At 38.9% G+C, this 16,140-nt stretch overlaps 1 protein-coding gene across 1 annotated transcript in view; it reads right to left on the bottom strand.

Moving 5' to 3' along the window:
- Positions 1-16,140, bottom strand: part of Mtmr8 (myotubularin related protein 8) — an 80,814-nt gene that overhangs the window by 55,331 nt on the left and 9,343 nt on the right. The window contains exons 2-4 of the mRNA XM_013034295.1: positions 6,937-7,065; positions 2,201-2,363; positions 285-442 (exon numbers count right to left, since the gene is read on the bottom strand). Coding sequence (XP_012889749.1) covers positions 285-442; positions 2,201-2,363; positions 6,937-7,065 — 450 coding nt within the window. The remainder of the gene's footprint in view (positions 1-284; positions 443-2,200; positions 2,364-6,936; positions 7,066-16,140) is intronic.

The raw sequence follows: 16,140 nt of genomic DNA on the forward strand, positions 1-16,140 counted from the left end.
TATATCTATATGTCTTCACAAGGCAACACCTCAAAATATCAGACTGTCTCTAGCTTACCAGGCTTATTTTCACAGCTGCCATCTAGGCTCCCACAGCATTCTATGCTTCAAACCATGAGAGCACATTAGGAACCCAAAGAAATGCTTGCTGAATGGCTGAATGGCTGAATGTCCAATGAAAAACAACAATTATGAGGGATTTTTCTTTTTCCCAGATCATATTTGCTGATATGCTGTCATTTTAATTAAATGTATCTAAAGAATAAAAGCCATCCGAAAATTACCTCATAGTTTTTGTTGGCATCTGTTATGGTCCAGTACCTATTGGGTATTCCCATTCGCTTAAAGTCTGATACTGGGTCAATCAGTTTCCATCCATTTTCCCTTGCCCCTTTTGAGGTTTTGGGATTATAAGAAAAAGCATAAAGATCTTCAGGTGACACTGGAGAACATACATAGAAACAAAGTAATGATAAGTAGAACTTAAAGACTACCAAACAAAGCAAACAAAGGTTTCCTTATCCCAAAAGGAATGCTTGTTAAACAGTCCCACCACAGGTTAGTGCTTTGTGTACATGCCTGCTTTTACATAAAGAATAAGAACTGGAATAATGCTTGGGGTTCTTCTTTTAAAATATTTTAATTTTTTATATTATACCAACTAAAAAACTTTCCCAAGCTCTCTTTTAGAATAATGACGAATAATTGACTTGATCTGAAGCTTTCATGTTAGGAAAATAGACCTTACCAAAAATTTTAAACTTGGCCTTTATGTCCCAATTGCTCTGGTTATTGTGACATATTGCACAACATTAACAACTGCATTCTATTTGTCAGGCCAACACTAGCTTCTGGCTGATAACCATTTGTCTTCTCCCTGTAAGACTTTCTTCCTCCCTTCAGAAGATGCAACATTAATTTGATGCTTATTTGACTAATTTATGTGGCAATGACTTCTCCCAAAATGAACAGAAGTTGATCAGAGCCTTATAAAGTGCAGAGTCAGGTAACTCTGTCAATAAAATATCAGCAAGGGGCTGGGAAGGTGGATCAGTGGTAGAGCGCTTGCCTTGCATGCATGAGGCCCTGGGTTCAATTCCTCAGCACCACATAAACAGAAAAAGCCAGAAGTGGTGCTGTGGCTCAAATGGTAGAGTGCTCGCCTTGAGCTGATGAGCTGAGGGACAGCACCCAGGCCCAGAGTTCAGGCCCCACAACTGACAATAAATAAATAAATAAAAATAAAATATCAGCAAATACTGAGGAAGTATTCTGAGGAAAGAGGAGGAGAAAATAAGAGGGAAAACTTAAGAACATGGAAATCCCAAAGACTAAAAGCAAGAGGTAGTCAATTGTCTAGGATTAAAGGCTAGAATGAGACAGTGAGGCTAGAAGAAATAGGAATAAATATATCATTAATGACTCATAAACTGATAAACTCTGATAAAGTTCTAGCTGAAACTGAAGGCAAGGATAGGAACAGTGGACTAAATATAAAGCCTACAGATCATGGGAAACACGAAAAGGAAGTTATCTCAAACATCTACTATGTACTAAGTACATAGTAAATTGCATGAATGTGTAAGTCTCAAAAACTCTTAGCCAGGCGCCAGTGGCTCACGCCTGTAATCCTAGCTACTCAGGAGGCTGAGATCTTGTGGTTCAAAGTCAGCGTGGATAGGAAAGTCCATCAGACTCTGATCTCCAATGAGCCACCAGAAGTGGTGCGGTGGCTCAAGTGGTAGAGCACTCACCTTGAACTGAAGAGCTCAGGGACAGTGCCCAGGCCCAGAGTTCAAGGCTCATGACAAAAAAACAAACAAAAACAAAACAAAACAAAAACAAAAAACAACTCTTACTTACTCTACTGTTTCAAGCAAGTAAGCTGAATTCAAAAGCTATGTAACTTGCCCCAAACCCATGGAGCTGGTAAGTGGCAAAGCCTGGATTTAAACTCTAACTCTATAGCCTATAATCTAATCTTTCAATTACAACTTTTGGGGGGAAAAAGGAATAAAATGGTTTTAGATAAAAATGATGTCTTGTGGGTGGGGATGGGAGGGAAAACTGGGAGAGAGCAAGGGAAGGGCTGACATTGTCCAAAAAGAAATGTAGTCATCTGATTTATGTAACTGTAACTCCTCTGTGTATTACCTTTATAATAACAACAAAAATTCTTTTAAAATGCTGTCATAACTACCTGGTTGAGAAAGCTTGAGTAGCGAAATATAAACCTCCTGGCACACAGGGTCAGAATCTAAAACAAAGTGTGCTACTCGGAAGTTCTTACAGTGAAGTACCAGAGGACAGCCCATGCTAGTACTGGGTAACTTCTCCACAGTGGCAATGTGATGGAGTGCAATCTGCAAAACAGAAAACAAAAACAAAATAAAGATACATTGTGTACTACCTCTGTCATTATCAGTGTATCTGATTTTCAGTGATAGTAATAGTACCACCAGACACATAATCTTATCTCTAGCTTACAACCATCCATTACAATACACAATGGAGTTTCTCTCAATTATAAAAAAGCATAACAATAGTAAAACACGGCAAACAAATTGCCATGTTAGGAAATCTGTCTCTCCTTAAAGATATAACATTACCAGCTTTAGTGGCCACAGATGATGAAATTTAGAAATCACAGAATAATTGCCAAAATGGAAAATATAGGTTTATTTCATTCTACCAAATTATGAATTAATGATTAGTGGCTGGGAATGTGGCTTAGTGGTAGAGTACTTGCCTACATGCATGAAGCTGTGGTTTTGTTTCCTCAGTACCACGTAAACAGAAAAAGCCTGAAGTGGCACTGTGGCTCAAGTGGTAGAGTGCTAGCCTTGAACAAAAGAAGCTCGAGACAGTGCCCAGGCCCCAAGTTCATGCCCCAGGACTGGCATAAAAATGATTAATAATCAATAGTGTGTCCATGACTATTAGCTTAAAGCTCTGAGAAGTGAATTCCTTACAGAATCAAGCAGCAGCATGAATAGAATTTGAACCATGCAGGGTAACAATAGGTACAGGGTTCTTTCTGTCAGGGTTCTTTCTGTCTAAATCTCTAGAGCTGGAATTAAGATTACTGATAGCAAAACAAAAAATATAGGATAATTATTCCTGCTTATACTGATGCTAAGAAAGGAAGGAATTTGGAAAGGAGGAAGGGAGGGAGAGAAGGAGGGAAAGAGAGAAATGATCACAAAGAAAACAGGTAAAAATGTGTCTAAATAATAATATAAAATATGAAAATAATATAAAACAGCCAAACAGTCATGGTTTCATGCTTTGGCTTTCCAAGTTATCCTACTATCCATGTCTCTAATGTTTCCTGCAACTACATCCCAGATATGTTCTTTCTATTGTCAGGACTCCCTGAAATGACCTTCTGATCAACATTGCTTTTCTTCTTCTCATCCTATCAAGTCTCAGTCCCAAATTTATTTGGAAAAGTCATCTCTTCCATGAAATCTTTCAATCATATCCACAAGAATAGGGGAGATGTAGAAATCATGTACATGTTTCAATAAAGGACTTTCCTATCTTCGTTCTGTCAAATTTAATTTTCTGTTGTGGCAGTTTTGGAGATACTATTTTAAAAACCCTCTTGGTAATGGTAATAGAAACTAATAAATAAAATCTTAGGAAAATCAAAGCCCTACTAGTCAATACGGGAGATGTATGTTGGGCTAGTAAAATACTATTAAGATCAGAAGTCTGGCAAACAGTAAAATTGGGAAGAGGGAAAGGGAAGACATTCAAAGTGGGGAATAAACTTCATTAATTATAGTAAATTGGGTAAATAATTATCCTTTGCCATGCCTAACTAATTTGTTTTCCTTTCCAGATTCAGTCTACTGGGTTTGAAAAATACCTGATAGGAACAAACATGAGAACATGTAGATGTTACTAAAGAACTGCTTCTTAAAACTGTTAGAATTGGAAGAGTACTTATTAATTATATAATCTAACTACCTCATCTAAAGATTCAGAAAAAAGCTTAGAGGGGGAAAATCACTTGTGCAAGGCCATACAGCTAGATAGCATAAGACAAAGCTAGTACTGGCTCCCTAAATTCCTCTTCTAGCATTCTTCCCATGACAGCAAAGAGAGTAAGATACAATCTCATATAGAGAATGTCTACTGAGAAGTGGTGCTGTGGCTCAAGTGGTAGAGCACTCACCTTGAGCTGAAGAGCTGAGGGACAGCACCCAGGCCCAGAGTTCAAGCCCCATGACCAAACAAAACAAAACAAGACCAAAAAAAGAGAATGCCTACTGAATTTAAGTACTAAGATATTTCTAGTGGGGCTGGGAAGATAGCTCAGTGGTAGCGTGCTTGCCTTGCATGCCTGAGGCCCTGGGTTTGATTCCTCAGCACCACATAAGCAAAAAGAAAAAAAGCCGCAAGTGGTGCTATGGCTCAAGTGGTAGAGTGCTAGCCTTGAGCTGAAGAGCTGAGGGACAGCGCCCAGGCCCAGAGTTCAGGCCCCATGACCGGACCCCCCCCCAAAAAAAGATATTTCTAGCCTATGTAAGTTCAATTAATTATGCTTATATAATATATCCCAAACATTTTTTTGTTTATACTCTGGGATATGGTATCTTAGAATTCAAAGTCCTCCTATATCATAGACTCCAGAGGGCTAGGATTACAGGCATGTACCACCACACCAGCTACCGTTGCTTTTTTTTTTTTTAATCTTTTCATGTACCCCAAGCTGGCCTTCCTCACTATGTAGCTCAAGGAAGCCTCAAACTTAAAATCAGCCTCCAGAGTACAGACATGAACCACTAGACTTGGTCCAAGCATTGTTTTAAGCACTTACAAACATTAACATTATAATTTTTCCATATTATTATCACTACTTTACAAGTAAGGGGAACAAATCCAGAGAAGTTAAATAACTTGCCCAAGGTTACAAAAGTAATACTGTTAAAGTTGGGATTTCAACCTGACCATTACTGATTCTAAAGTCTGGGATCTTTTTTCATTTATATTTTATTCTAAAGGTGATATACAGAGAGGTTATAGTTATGAAAGTCAGGTAATGAGTACATTTTAAAGTATGGAATTTTAATCACTAAGACTATGTCCTGTGTATAGATCATGTGACACTTGTTATAAATGAAAAGGTCTAAATATAAATCTAATAATTAAGATTGAATTATAATACTACTTCAGTGTAAGGAAGATAGAATACTGGAGAGAATGCAAGGAAAAATAACTCATACATTATTGGTGGGAATGTAAACTAGTACAACCACAATGAAAATCAGTATGGAAGTTCCCCCACAAAACTATAAATATACCTTCCTTATAATCCTATTATACCACTCTTGGGCCTATATCTAAAGAAGTGAAAATCAATACACAAATGACATCTATGTACACATATTTATTTCAGTGCTGTTCACAATAGAAAAACTGTGGAATCAGCTGTGGTACCCAACAACTTATGAATAAAGAAAATATGGTATCTATATGCCATGGAATACTACTGGGCCATGAAGAAAAATGAAACTCTTGCCACTTTTGGGAAAGTGAATGGGAGTAGAGTATCATAATGTTGAGCCAAACAAGCCAAGCTCAAAAAGTCACAAGCAACATGTTTTCACTCATTCGTTGAGCTTAAATCTACAATGGTGGTGATAATAATGGTAAATTAATGTAAAGGGGGGACTTTCAGGAGGGACCAGTTAAGAGAGAAAAAAAAGGATACTGAGGAGGTAAAGTATCCAAGTGCACATACACATGTACACACACACACAAACACTATGATAGCATTTTTCAAACAGTTTTTGGTGGGTTTCATATATATATGAAGACAGTATAATAAAACCCACTAAAAGCTGTTTGGAAAAAGTTGGGAGGAATAGGAGAGCAGAGGAAGTAAAATGGAGGGGGAGAGCATGTTTGCATGTATGGAATTATCACAGTGAACTCCCCTCATACTGTTAGTGTATGTTAACTCAAAAAATATTAAAAATAAAAATTGTCACATGCATGCAGTTAAGATCCTGCATATATAGACAGTTTACATCAATGTTGCCCAAGGTATATTCCAGTGGCCTAGAATGAACATCATTAAGTGGTTTTTAGAAATTCAAAATTGTATTCATAAACTGTTAAATGATAATCTTTAAAAATGTCAGTTCCCTTGTACTTAAAGAAAATATAAACAAATAGCAAAAAAAAAATCAAAATTGTAGTTAGTCTTGTCTCGTGGCGCATGTCTGTAATCCCAGCTACTTCAGAAGGCTGAAGGAGGAGAAGATCAAAGAACAAAATTATTGAATATCTATCAAAAAACCCCAGACAAACAAGGAGCTGAGAGTATACCTCTAAATTCAATCTCAGTACTTCAAAATAATTTTAAGGCAATTCAAAACCTTAGGCTTAAAAGTTTGTATTTTAACAAGTTCCAGGTATTATTAAAGCTGCTGGTTTTGGGGCCACAGAATGTTTACCCACTTGCTGGGTTCAGAAAATGAAAATAAGCCAGCTGTGATATAACATGCTTGATATCTAAGCACTAAGGAGGTAGTGGTAGGAGGAACATTAATTTTAGGCCAGGCTAGCTACATAGCAATATCCTGTCTCAAAAAAAGTAAGGGCTGAGGAGTAACTCAGTAAAAGAGCATTTGATTAGCACACTGAATACTTTGGGTCTGCTCCACAGCACTGAACAAATTTTTTTTTAAAAAGACTACCTAAAAATGTTTGAGTTAAACCTTAGGACTATCCCTATGTTGGTCTAGAATGACTACTTGAGGAAAGAGGAGTCCTGAGATTCAGACCACCAAAGGACTCTTTGAATAAGCAATTTGAAGAAAAGGTTTTATAGCAATTTAGTAATGCTACTTAAATTTTAAGAAACTGCCATATAGAAGGCATATATACACAGCTCTTTGATATTTCTTCTCACAAACATACCCAGGTTTCTTTCCGGAATGCAGCACAAGAACCCTCTTCCACATAGATCAGGTGGGTTGCAGTAAGGTAAAGAATTCCATTAATTGGTTTCTTGCCCTCATAACGATCCAGTAATTTCACGTTCTCTACCTGTTGAGAACAAAAAATATCATTATAGGCTCACCATCTGTGATTAAATTGGGACATACGCTACTTCCTTCCAAATAGGCAAACTAGTATAACCTGTATTTTCTTTTCTTTTTTGTTTTTTGTCAGTAGTGGGGCTTGAACTCTGGGCCTGGGCACTGTCCCTCAGCTCTTCAGCTCGAGGCTAGTGCTCTACCGCTTAAGCCACAGCACCACTCCCAGTTTTCTGGTGGTTTATTGAAGAGAAGCTCACAGACCTTCTTGCCAGGCTGGCTTTGAACCACGATCCTCAGCTCTCAGCCTCCTGAGTTGCTAGGATTACAGGCGTGAGCCACCAGCGCCCGGGTAAGCTGCATTTTCTTGACCTAAATGAGCACTGGAAAAACCATGAAAGAGGGTCATATGTAATCTAGGAAAAATCAAAATTCTAGACAATGTTTACTGGTATGGATGTACGTAGAAAATAGAGTCTAAGACTCTACTGATAGTTACTTAATCTTGCTAGACAGAAGGTATCACTATTCAGTGCATAAAAAAATAAAGAAGTGTAAATAACAGGATAGATCTTAAAAGTTGCTGGGCAAGAATACATTAAAATAGGAATGAAAAAGAGAAAGGAAAAGTATTGTAAATGGAGAATATAAAATGAGATAGCAGAAATAAGTCCCAATAAGTAGTAATTTAATGAATGTACATGAATTAAACTTATCAATTAAAAGGCTTGCATACTGGATTAAAACAAAATAGTTGACAGTATTTGGGCTAGAATTGTTATGTTTAAAAATGAAAACACAAAGAAGTTGAAAATAATAGAATGGAAAAATGATATGCCAGGCAAATATGAGGAAACAGAGCTGGGGTAGAAATCACAACATTTGATGGAACAGAATTTATGTGACAAAGAACAGCAGAAGATATACCCATCATAAACATGTATGTATCATGCAGTATATTTCCAAAATTTATCTAGCAATTAGTGAATTGCAGAGAGGAAAAGAATGAGTACAGTTGTCTATTTTAACACTCTTAGGAACTGAAAATTTGGGCAGATAAGTTGATTATCTGTTTTTTTCACAGTAATGGAAAGCTGACTAACTCAGAAAACTAGTACGAAAAAGTGGGGTCATAGCTGTAGCTATACTTGACAACAGTAGAGTTCATAAGATTTTGGGAATGGTTTTAAGGATGACTGAAGAAGTAGGCTAAAGAATCTAAAATTCCATACATGAAGTTTAATGGACAGGCCTCGTGGCAACTCAGACCGGGATGCTGAGAATAATGTAGACAGTAAAGGATATGCTGTGAGGTTTCAGATGAAAATAAGGCTGCTACTTGGAACTAGACTAAAGATCACCTGTGTTACACTGCAAAATTTGACTATGTTTGCTTCATATCCTAAGACTGTGTAAAGTTGTGTTTAAAGGTGTCAGGCTGGTTTATCTGGCAAAGGAAATTTCAAGGCAGCCAAGTATTATGACAGTGGCATAGGTATTACTTCCTGGTTTAGGCAAAATGGTGAGAAACAAATGTAAAAAAAAAGAGTAGAATGAGAAGCATCATAAAACTTGCAGTTTGGACAAAAAAGAGGCACATTCAAAGGTGCTACCAAGGAGAATGCAGTTGTCAAAGAGATTAATACCATTAAACAGAGGCCAAGTGCTGGTGGCTCAGGCCTGAAATCCTAGCTATCCAGGAGTCTGAGATCTGAGGATCATGGTTTGAAGACAGCCTGGACAGGAAAGTCTGTCGGATTCTTATCTCCAAAAACCAGAAAAAGTAGAGCTGTCGCTCAAGTTGTAGAGTACCAGTCTTCAGTGAAAAAGCTCTAGGACAGCACTCAGGCCCTGAGTTCAAGCCCAAGAACCAGCATCAAAAAAAGTAGCCTTGCTAGGTACCCATGGCTTACGCCTGTAATCCTAGCTACTCAGGAGGCTGAGATCTGAGGATCACAGTTCAAAGCCAGCCCAGGCAGGAAAGTCTGTGAGACTCCTATCCCCAATTAAACATCAGAAAACCAGAAGTGGTGCTGTGGCTCAAGTGATAGAGCACTAGTCTTGAGCTGAAGAGCTGAGGGACAGAGTTCAAGCTCCATGACCGACCACAAAAAAAAAGGTAGCCTTTGGGGAGGAACAAAAGTTGAACAGCTGACACCCACTGACCTTTAGGGCTTACACATAAGGTAACACAGAATAATATTTGATCATGATTATAAGAAAGAATAGACTCTATTTTCTGAGAAGCCTCGGCCTCTTCAAAAGTTGGTGCTGTGAAAGTTGTTAGCAAATTTTTTTAAACTAATATTGAAGTTGTGAAATCCTTCAAGCAGCATTCTCAGGGGAACTATATTTCTCTTCTGGCTATAGATGCTAAGAGGAGAAACAAGTTTCACTAGGTTGAAGGACAAAGAAAGAGAACATGAGAGACTTTTCCTTTAAACATCATCTTTCCCCAGAACCTAGACTTTATGCCATTGAAGTAAAAGCCAATTTTTAGATCCAAACTTAAGTTTTTAAAAATTAGTATTACTTAGCTTTTTACAAGAGCTGCTGGAAAGCTGGGTACTAGTAACTCACAAATGTAATCCTAGGTAGTCAGAAGGCTGAAACTTATAATTCAAGGCTAGTCCTGATAGGAAGTCTATGCTATTCCACCTCCAATTAACCAGCAAAATGCTACACTGGAGGCATGGCTCAGGTAGGACACCAGCCCTGAGCAAGCAAGCTGAGTGAGCACAAAGTCCTGAATTCAAGCAATGGTTTTAAAAATTCTTCTAGAAAGGGCAACCATTTCTTTCTTTAAAAAAATCTCTGGTTTGGTATTCTCAGCCAGAAAGAGATGAATGCTCCAGTCAAATTGTAGATAGCAACTGTCTAGGTGATTCATTTGACAGAGGAAATGAAAGACTGCTAACAACCAAGTCTGTGTCAACAGAATTCTCAGATCAGGCCTGAGAAGGCAAACATTGTTCTAGGTCTATTCCAAGGCTTGATGCCTGAAATCTTCAAATTCCTCACTAGACTTTTTACTCTGCCCCACTTTCCCTCTCCTGCATTTGTAAATATACTTCTATCTATGTTATTAATATTTCAGCCAACCTTTAAGCTTGCTTTATTTTTGGCAACACTTGAGTTTGAACTCAGGGCTGTGTATTTGCTATGGAAGTGTTCTACCACTTGAACTATGCCCCCACCCCCTTTTAGCTTCCTTTTGTATCAGCTAATTCATCTTGTCTCAGATTCTTTTGGAATTTGGGGGTAACTCCAGAACTATGAGAAAATAAATATTGCTCCAAAAAAGAGAAAATAATAGATTTGGGTGCTAATAGGTAGGAAAGACTATGAAAATCTTATCTCCAATTAACCAGCAAAAATCTGGAAGTGGTTCAAGTGGTAGAGTGACAACCTTGAGCAAAAAAGCTCTGGAACAGTGCCCAGACCCTAGGTTCCAGCCCCATACTGACACACTGACATAAACACAGAGAGAGAGAGAGAGAGAGAGAGAGAGAGGAACATGCTCTCTATGAGGGAAACTTTAAGGACAAAGTAACATAATGGATACTTGGAAGCCCACCTAATGATCTATTTGTCTGGAGTGGGGCCCTGGGATTATTTAAGGTGATTCTAATGTGTAACCATTACTGATATCCATTAAATTAATCCTGATGTGTTTAGCTGAAGATTGAAATAAACTGAGGAATTTACTAACAAAATGCTCATTACCATGATTTGAACATTATGCATTGTGGACCACACTGTACCCTCATAAATGTGTACAATTATCATGTGTCAGTTAAAAATATAAATAAAGATACTGATGCCTGAGTCAACCCCTAGAGATTCTGATGTAAATGATCTCAATCATGAGAGTTTGAAAAAGTTCCTCAGCTCAGTAGTTACTATGTTGAAAAATAAACTATACAACTTGTAGGTGGGGACAAGAAGGAAAAACTAAGAGAGAGTGAGAGAAGGGGAAACATTGTTCACAAAGAATTGTACCTATTACCTGACTTCTGTAACTCTTCATGCATCACCTTCATAATAACAATAAAATAGTTTAACAGAGGAAAAAGGTAGAAAGTTTCTATAACCAACCAAGATGGCATTGGAAAAGCATTGAAAAATACATCTTTAAAGAAATGTATATTAAAACTAAAGTTCCATAAAATAAAAAATAAATTGAAAATAAAGTTGTTCTCTCTGTCCCCCCTCTCTTTCCCCCTCTCTCTCTGTCCCTCCCTCTGTCCCTCCCTCTCTGTCCCTCCCTCTCTGTCCCTCCCTCTCTGTCCCTCCCTCTCTGTCCCTCCCTCTCTGTCTCTCCCTCTCTGTCTCTCTCCTCTCTCTCTCTTCCTTTCTTGCCAGTTCTGGGGCTTGAACTCAGGGAGGGCCTGGACTCTGTCCCTGAGCCTCTCTGTCCTCAAGGCTAGCACTCTCCCATTTGAGCCACACCACCACTTCTGGCTTTTTCTGTTTATGTGGTACTGAGGAATCAAACGCAGGGCCTCATGCATGCTAGGCAAGCACTCTACCACTACACCACATTCCCAGTCTAAAGTTGTTTTTTAAAAGAAAAAGTTCCTCAGGTAGTTTTAGTATGTACCTAAAGTTGACAGCCACCTGCTTAAGAGAATCACAAATTCATCTTATTATTTTTCAGGGCTAGGCTCTAAGGTTCACTCCTAAATACAAAAATAACCACTATAATAACAAAATTAAGACATTACTATGTACCAAGTATTGAACTTCTCATTTTAATTCTTACTATGGCCCAGAGGCAGTTCTGCTTGAGAGAAAACAAGATCTTTTGATCACTGGTCCACAGAAATCTGTCCTGCAAAGTCATTTTAAAATTGTTTTCCAGACTCAAGAAATACAAGTCTTATTTTCTTGTACAAGCTAAGAAAACATTAATTCAGTACAATGCTATCTCTGCTACAGAAATACATACTGTTAAGTAAAACTGTGGGTATATAACAGAGGTTCATTAGAAATTCAATTTTTGTTTTCCATCCCTCCCTAGTCCTTTTTGCTGAAGCGAAGCCCTTCCTTAGGTTTAAGTATCTAGTTTCATGAGATTAAAAAAAAAGTGATGTCCTAGCAAAAAGAAGAAGAGGAGGAGGAGGAGGAGGAGGAGGAGGAGGAGGAAGAGGAGGAAGAAGAGAAGAAGAAGAAGAAGAAGAAGAAGAAGAAGAAGAAGAAGAAGAAGAAGAAGAAGAAGGAGAGGAGGAAGAGGAGGAGGAGGAGGAGGAGGAGGAGGAGGAGACATACCTCTGGATGAGGAAGACTCTGTAGACTCTGTCACAGAGTTTTGTGTTCAAGGCTAGCGCTCTACCACTCGAGCCACAGCAATACTTTGAGCTTTTTGGTGTTTAATTGGGGAGAAGAATCTATGAATTTTCTTGCCCAGGCTGGCTTTGAATCATGATCCTCAGATCTCAGCTTTAGTAGCTAGTGAACCACCAGTGACCAGCTTCTCCTATTTTCTTTTGAGACAGATTCCTCTCTTTTTTAGAAAGACTCCTGTCTTTTTTAAAGCCAGCTTTGACTGAACCTGTTTCCTTCTACCAGTTTGTCTCTATGATATTCTATAGAGGGAAGAACAAGACAAACCTTAGATTCCAGTAATAGGAGGCTCTTGATTTGGACTGAGCCCTAGCAGTAGGCTCCAACACACTTGACCAAAACAAAATACAGTCCTACATGCCAAACACCACTTAAAGTGAAATCATGAGGAAGAACTTCCAAATAAGACTAGGTTTTCCTGAAAATAGGATGTTCCAGTCTAACTGAGTCACAGTAATGTCTCCTCTAGCTGGGTGCAAGTGGCTCATGCTTGCAATCCTTACCTACTCAGGAGGCTGAGATCTGAGGCTTGAGGTTTGAAGCCAGGCAAGGCAGGAAAGTTTATGAGAATATTCTTTTTTTTTAATTGTGAAAATACCTTACAGAGGGGTTACAAATACATGGGCAAGGTAATGAGTGCATTTCTTATGAAGCATTATTGCCTCCTCCTTTGTTTCCCCTTACCATCCCTTCCCATCTCCCCCCCTCACTCCACTTAACCCCTCCCCCCGCGCCAAAGTTGTAACATTCATTTTCAACATAACATGTTGTACATCTCATTGGTGCAGTGGGTCCACCTGTATGTCCAATTAATCACAGAAAAATCTGGAAGTGGCAAGTGGTAAAATGCTAAGCTTTAAGCACAAAAACTCAGGGACAGTGCCCAGGCCCACAGTTCAAAAAAGAAGTCCCCTCTATCTCAACCCTACTAAGAAAGTAACTTTAACATAATGTTAACCAATATTTTTTTCGTTTTGTTTTCCTTCTTCTCACCATACAAAATCCATTGTTCTGGTATTACGTAGTGGGAGCTTTCATTGTATTTTGTGGAAATGGAGGCAACTCCATTCATGCGCTCATGGAAACCAATTAGACTGATAAATATACCTGCAGAATTTTGTCTTTGGTCAATTCTAAGGCAGCTAAAGAGGGGCTGAAGTAAGAGAGAGGAGAATTGGATAATAAGTGTCCAAGTAGGAAGGAAGGGAAAGGGAAACAGACCAGAGAAGGAGAAAGAAGTTATTAAGCAAAATTCACAAAGGTCTACTGTAAGATAAAATACTCTCAAAACCCAAGAGGCACTTTAGGCCTAAAAATTCAGATGGGGAAGAAAGGGAGAAAAAAGAATCCGCACTAACCTTTAGGGCAGAAGATATGCAGAAAAGAAAAGATTTACAGCGAACAATACAAAGCATCACTGCTGCAAGAGAAACAGGGATACAAAGATGTTCCAAAGAGGCATGGTGCTCACTTGAATACAGGATATATAAACTTGGTGGGAGCGGTTTGGTAAAGGCCTGTGATTACTTCATCAAGCTGAAAAGTTAAAAGGAAATTTCCAGCCACTCAATTACTCAAACCTGTAATACTAGCTACTCAAGAGGCTGAGATCTGAGGATGGAAAGCCCAGGCAGGAAAGTCTGTGAGGCTCTTCAATTAGCTACCACAAAGCCGGAAGTGAAGCATTGCATCACACACACACACACACACACACACACACACACACACACACACACACACACAAGCAGAGAGACAGAAAAGGAAATGTAAGCTTGTCCTTACCAGAGGAAGTGAAGCATCACACACACACACACACACACACACACACAAGCAGAGAGACAGAAAAGGAAATGTAAGCTTGTCCTTACCAGAGGAAATATATTGCAATAAGATTAATACAAGAAATGAGAGTTAAATGGACAGGGCTCATTCACACTCAGGGCAAGAAGTCACAGTTCAAGGGGGAAATAAACAAGAGGCATAGAACCAGAATTGAAGCAGTAAAGCAATTTTTGTTCTCTCTCCTACTTAACCCAGAGAATCTTGTGTGTCTCTGAATAGCAAGCGATATAAATAAGGGGTAAACTGGCCATGCAGAGTTCTTGTTAAGACCCAGGGCAAGATATTCCAAAAAGGTTACACAATTCAAGAATAGAGTATACCACCTGGAGGGTACTTTCTCAGGAAGCTTCAAAGAAGGAAACTCCAAACTCAGCCTAGATTTCACATAGGCCTCCATTGAGTAGGGAACCTTATCAGGGAGAATCTTCTAGAAGACCTTGTCTTGTTTCTAGTCATGAGCACCAGAGCCCATTTTGGTCTTAAGAAAATATGGTAAGAATATTCCTTCACCTGGTGTGCTAATTTAGCCAATAGAAACGAGTTCTGTCATAAATGTAGAAAGAAGGGGGAAAAATTTGGAAGAAGGAAGAGACAATAGGAGAGGGGAGAGAGGGAGAAGGGGAGAGAGGAAAGGAAGGAGAGAGAGGAGGAAAGGAAAAGAGGAGTAAGAAAAGAGAAGGGGAATACTAAAGAGCAAAGAGATGTTGGGGCCAGGTGCTGGTGGCTCACGCCTGTAATCCTAGCTACTCAGGAGGCTGAGATCTGAGGATTGAAGTTCAAAGCCAGCCCAGGCAGGGAAGTCTGTGATACTCTTATCTCCAATAAGCCACCAGAAAACCAGAAGTGGCGCTATAGCTCAAGTGGTAGAGCGCTATCCTTGAGCTGAAGAGCTGAGGGACAGCGCTCAGGTCCAGAGTTCAGGCCCCACGACCAACAAAAAAAAAAGAGAGAGAGAGAGAGCTGGGAGCTGGTGGCTCATGCCTGTAATCCTAGCTACTCAGGAGTCTTAGACTTGAGGATTCTGGTTCAAAGCCAGCCAGGGTAGAAGAGTTTGTGAGACTCTTATCTTCTATTAATCAGCAGAAAACCGGAAGTGGTGCTGTGGATCAAAGGGGTAGAACACTAGCTTTGAGTAAAAAAACTTAGAGACAGCTCCAGGCCCTCAGGCTCATGACTGACAAAAAAAAAAGCAGAGAGATGAGGTGGAAAGAAAAGGAAAGAGGAAAAGAGGCTACCCATCACTATGTACTTTATAGACTTCAATTCCCATCATGCTACTACATTTCTTTGTTAGTTTTACACTTCTTAGCTGTAGTTAGAGCGTTGTGAGATTTACAAGTGCTTCACTGTTGAAAAAAGCTATGCACCATAAACCACGCGGTTTTTTTTTCATTGCTTTTCCAGGAAGGGATGAAGAGAGGAAGTCAATTGCACTTTAGATGTCCCTATTTGTCACTATAATTGTAATAACTTGGATATTCCATAAAAATAAACAAAAGATGAAACATCTGGCTCCACATTACCAATGCTGCCATCAGCTGCACGAAGCTAAATAAGTCTTGCTCCAGTAGCATCACTTCTAAGCAGACACCATTGGCCATAAAAACATATATAATAACAAGTTGCTCTCTTGCTTTTAGGGCAAGCATCTCTAAGCTAGGTCTATTTTTCAAAGGAAAAAAATGAGACTATATGTAATAGAAAAAAAAAAGGGAAAAGTAGAAGCAAACTAAGTCTTCTGTGTCAATATGTACAAAGTCATTTGAATCAGGTATTAAAATGCAATACATGAGTGGAAATGTCACAATGAAATCCACCCCCTGTACAATTAAAGTATGTTAATAAAATACAATGCAACACCCTTGAACATATGCCTTACTACAGTGAAAGCATATTT

This window comes from Dipodomys ordii, unplaced genomic scaffold (assembly GCF_000151885.1).
Source record: "Dipodomys ordii isolate 6190 unplaced genomic scaffold, Dord_2.0 Scaffold187, whole genome shotgun sequence".
NCBI lineage: Eukaryota > Metazoa > Chordata > Mammalia > Rodentia > Heteromyidae > Dipodomys > Dipodomys ordii.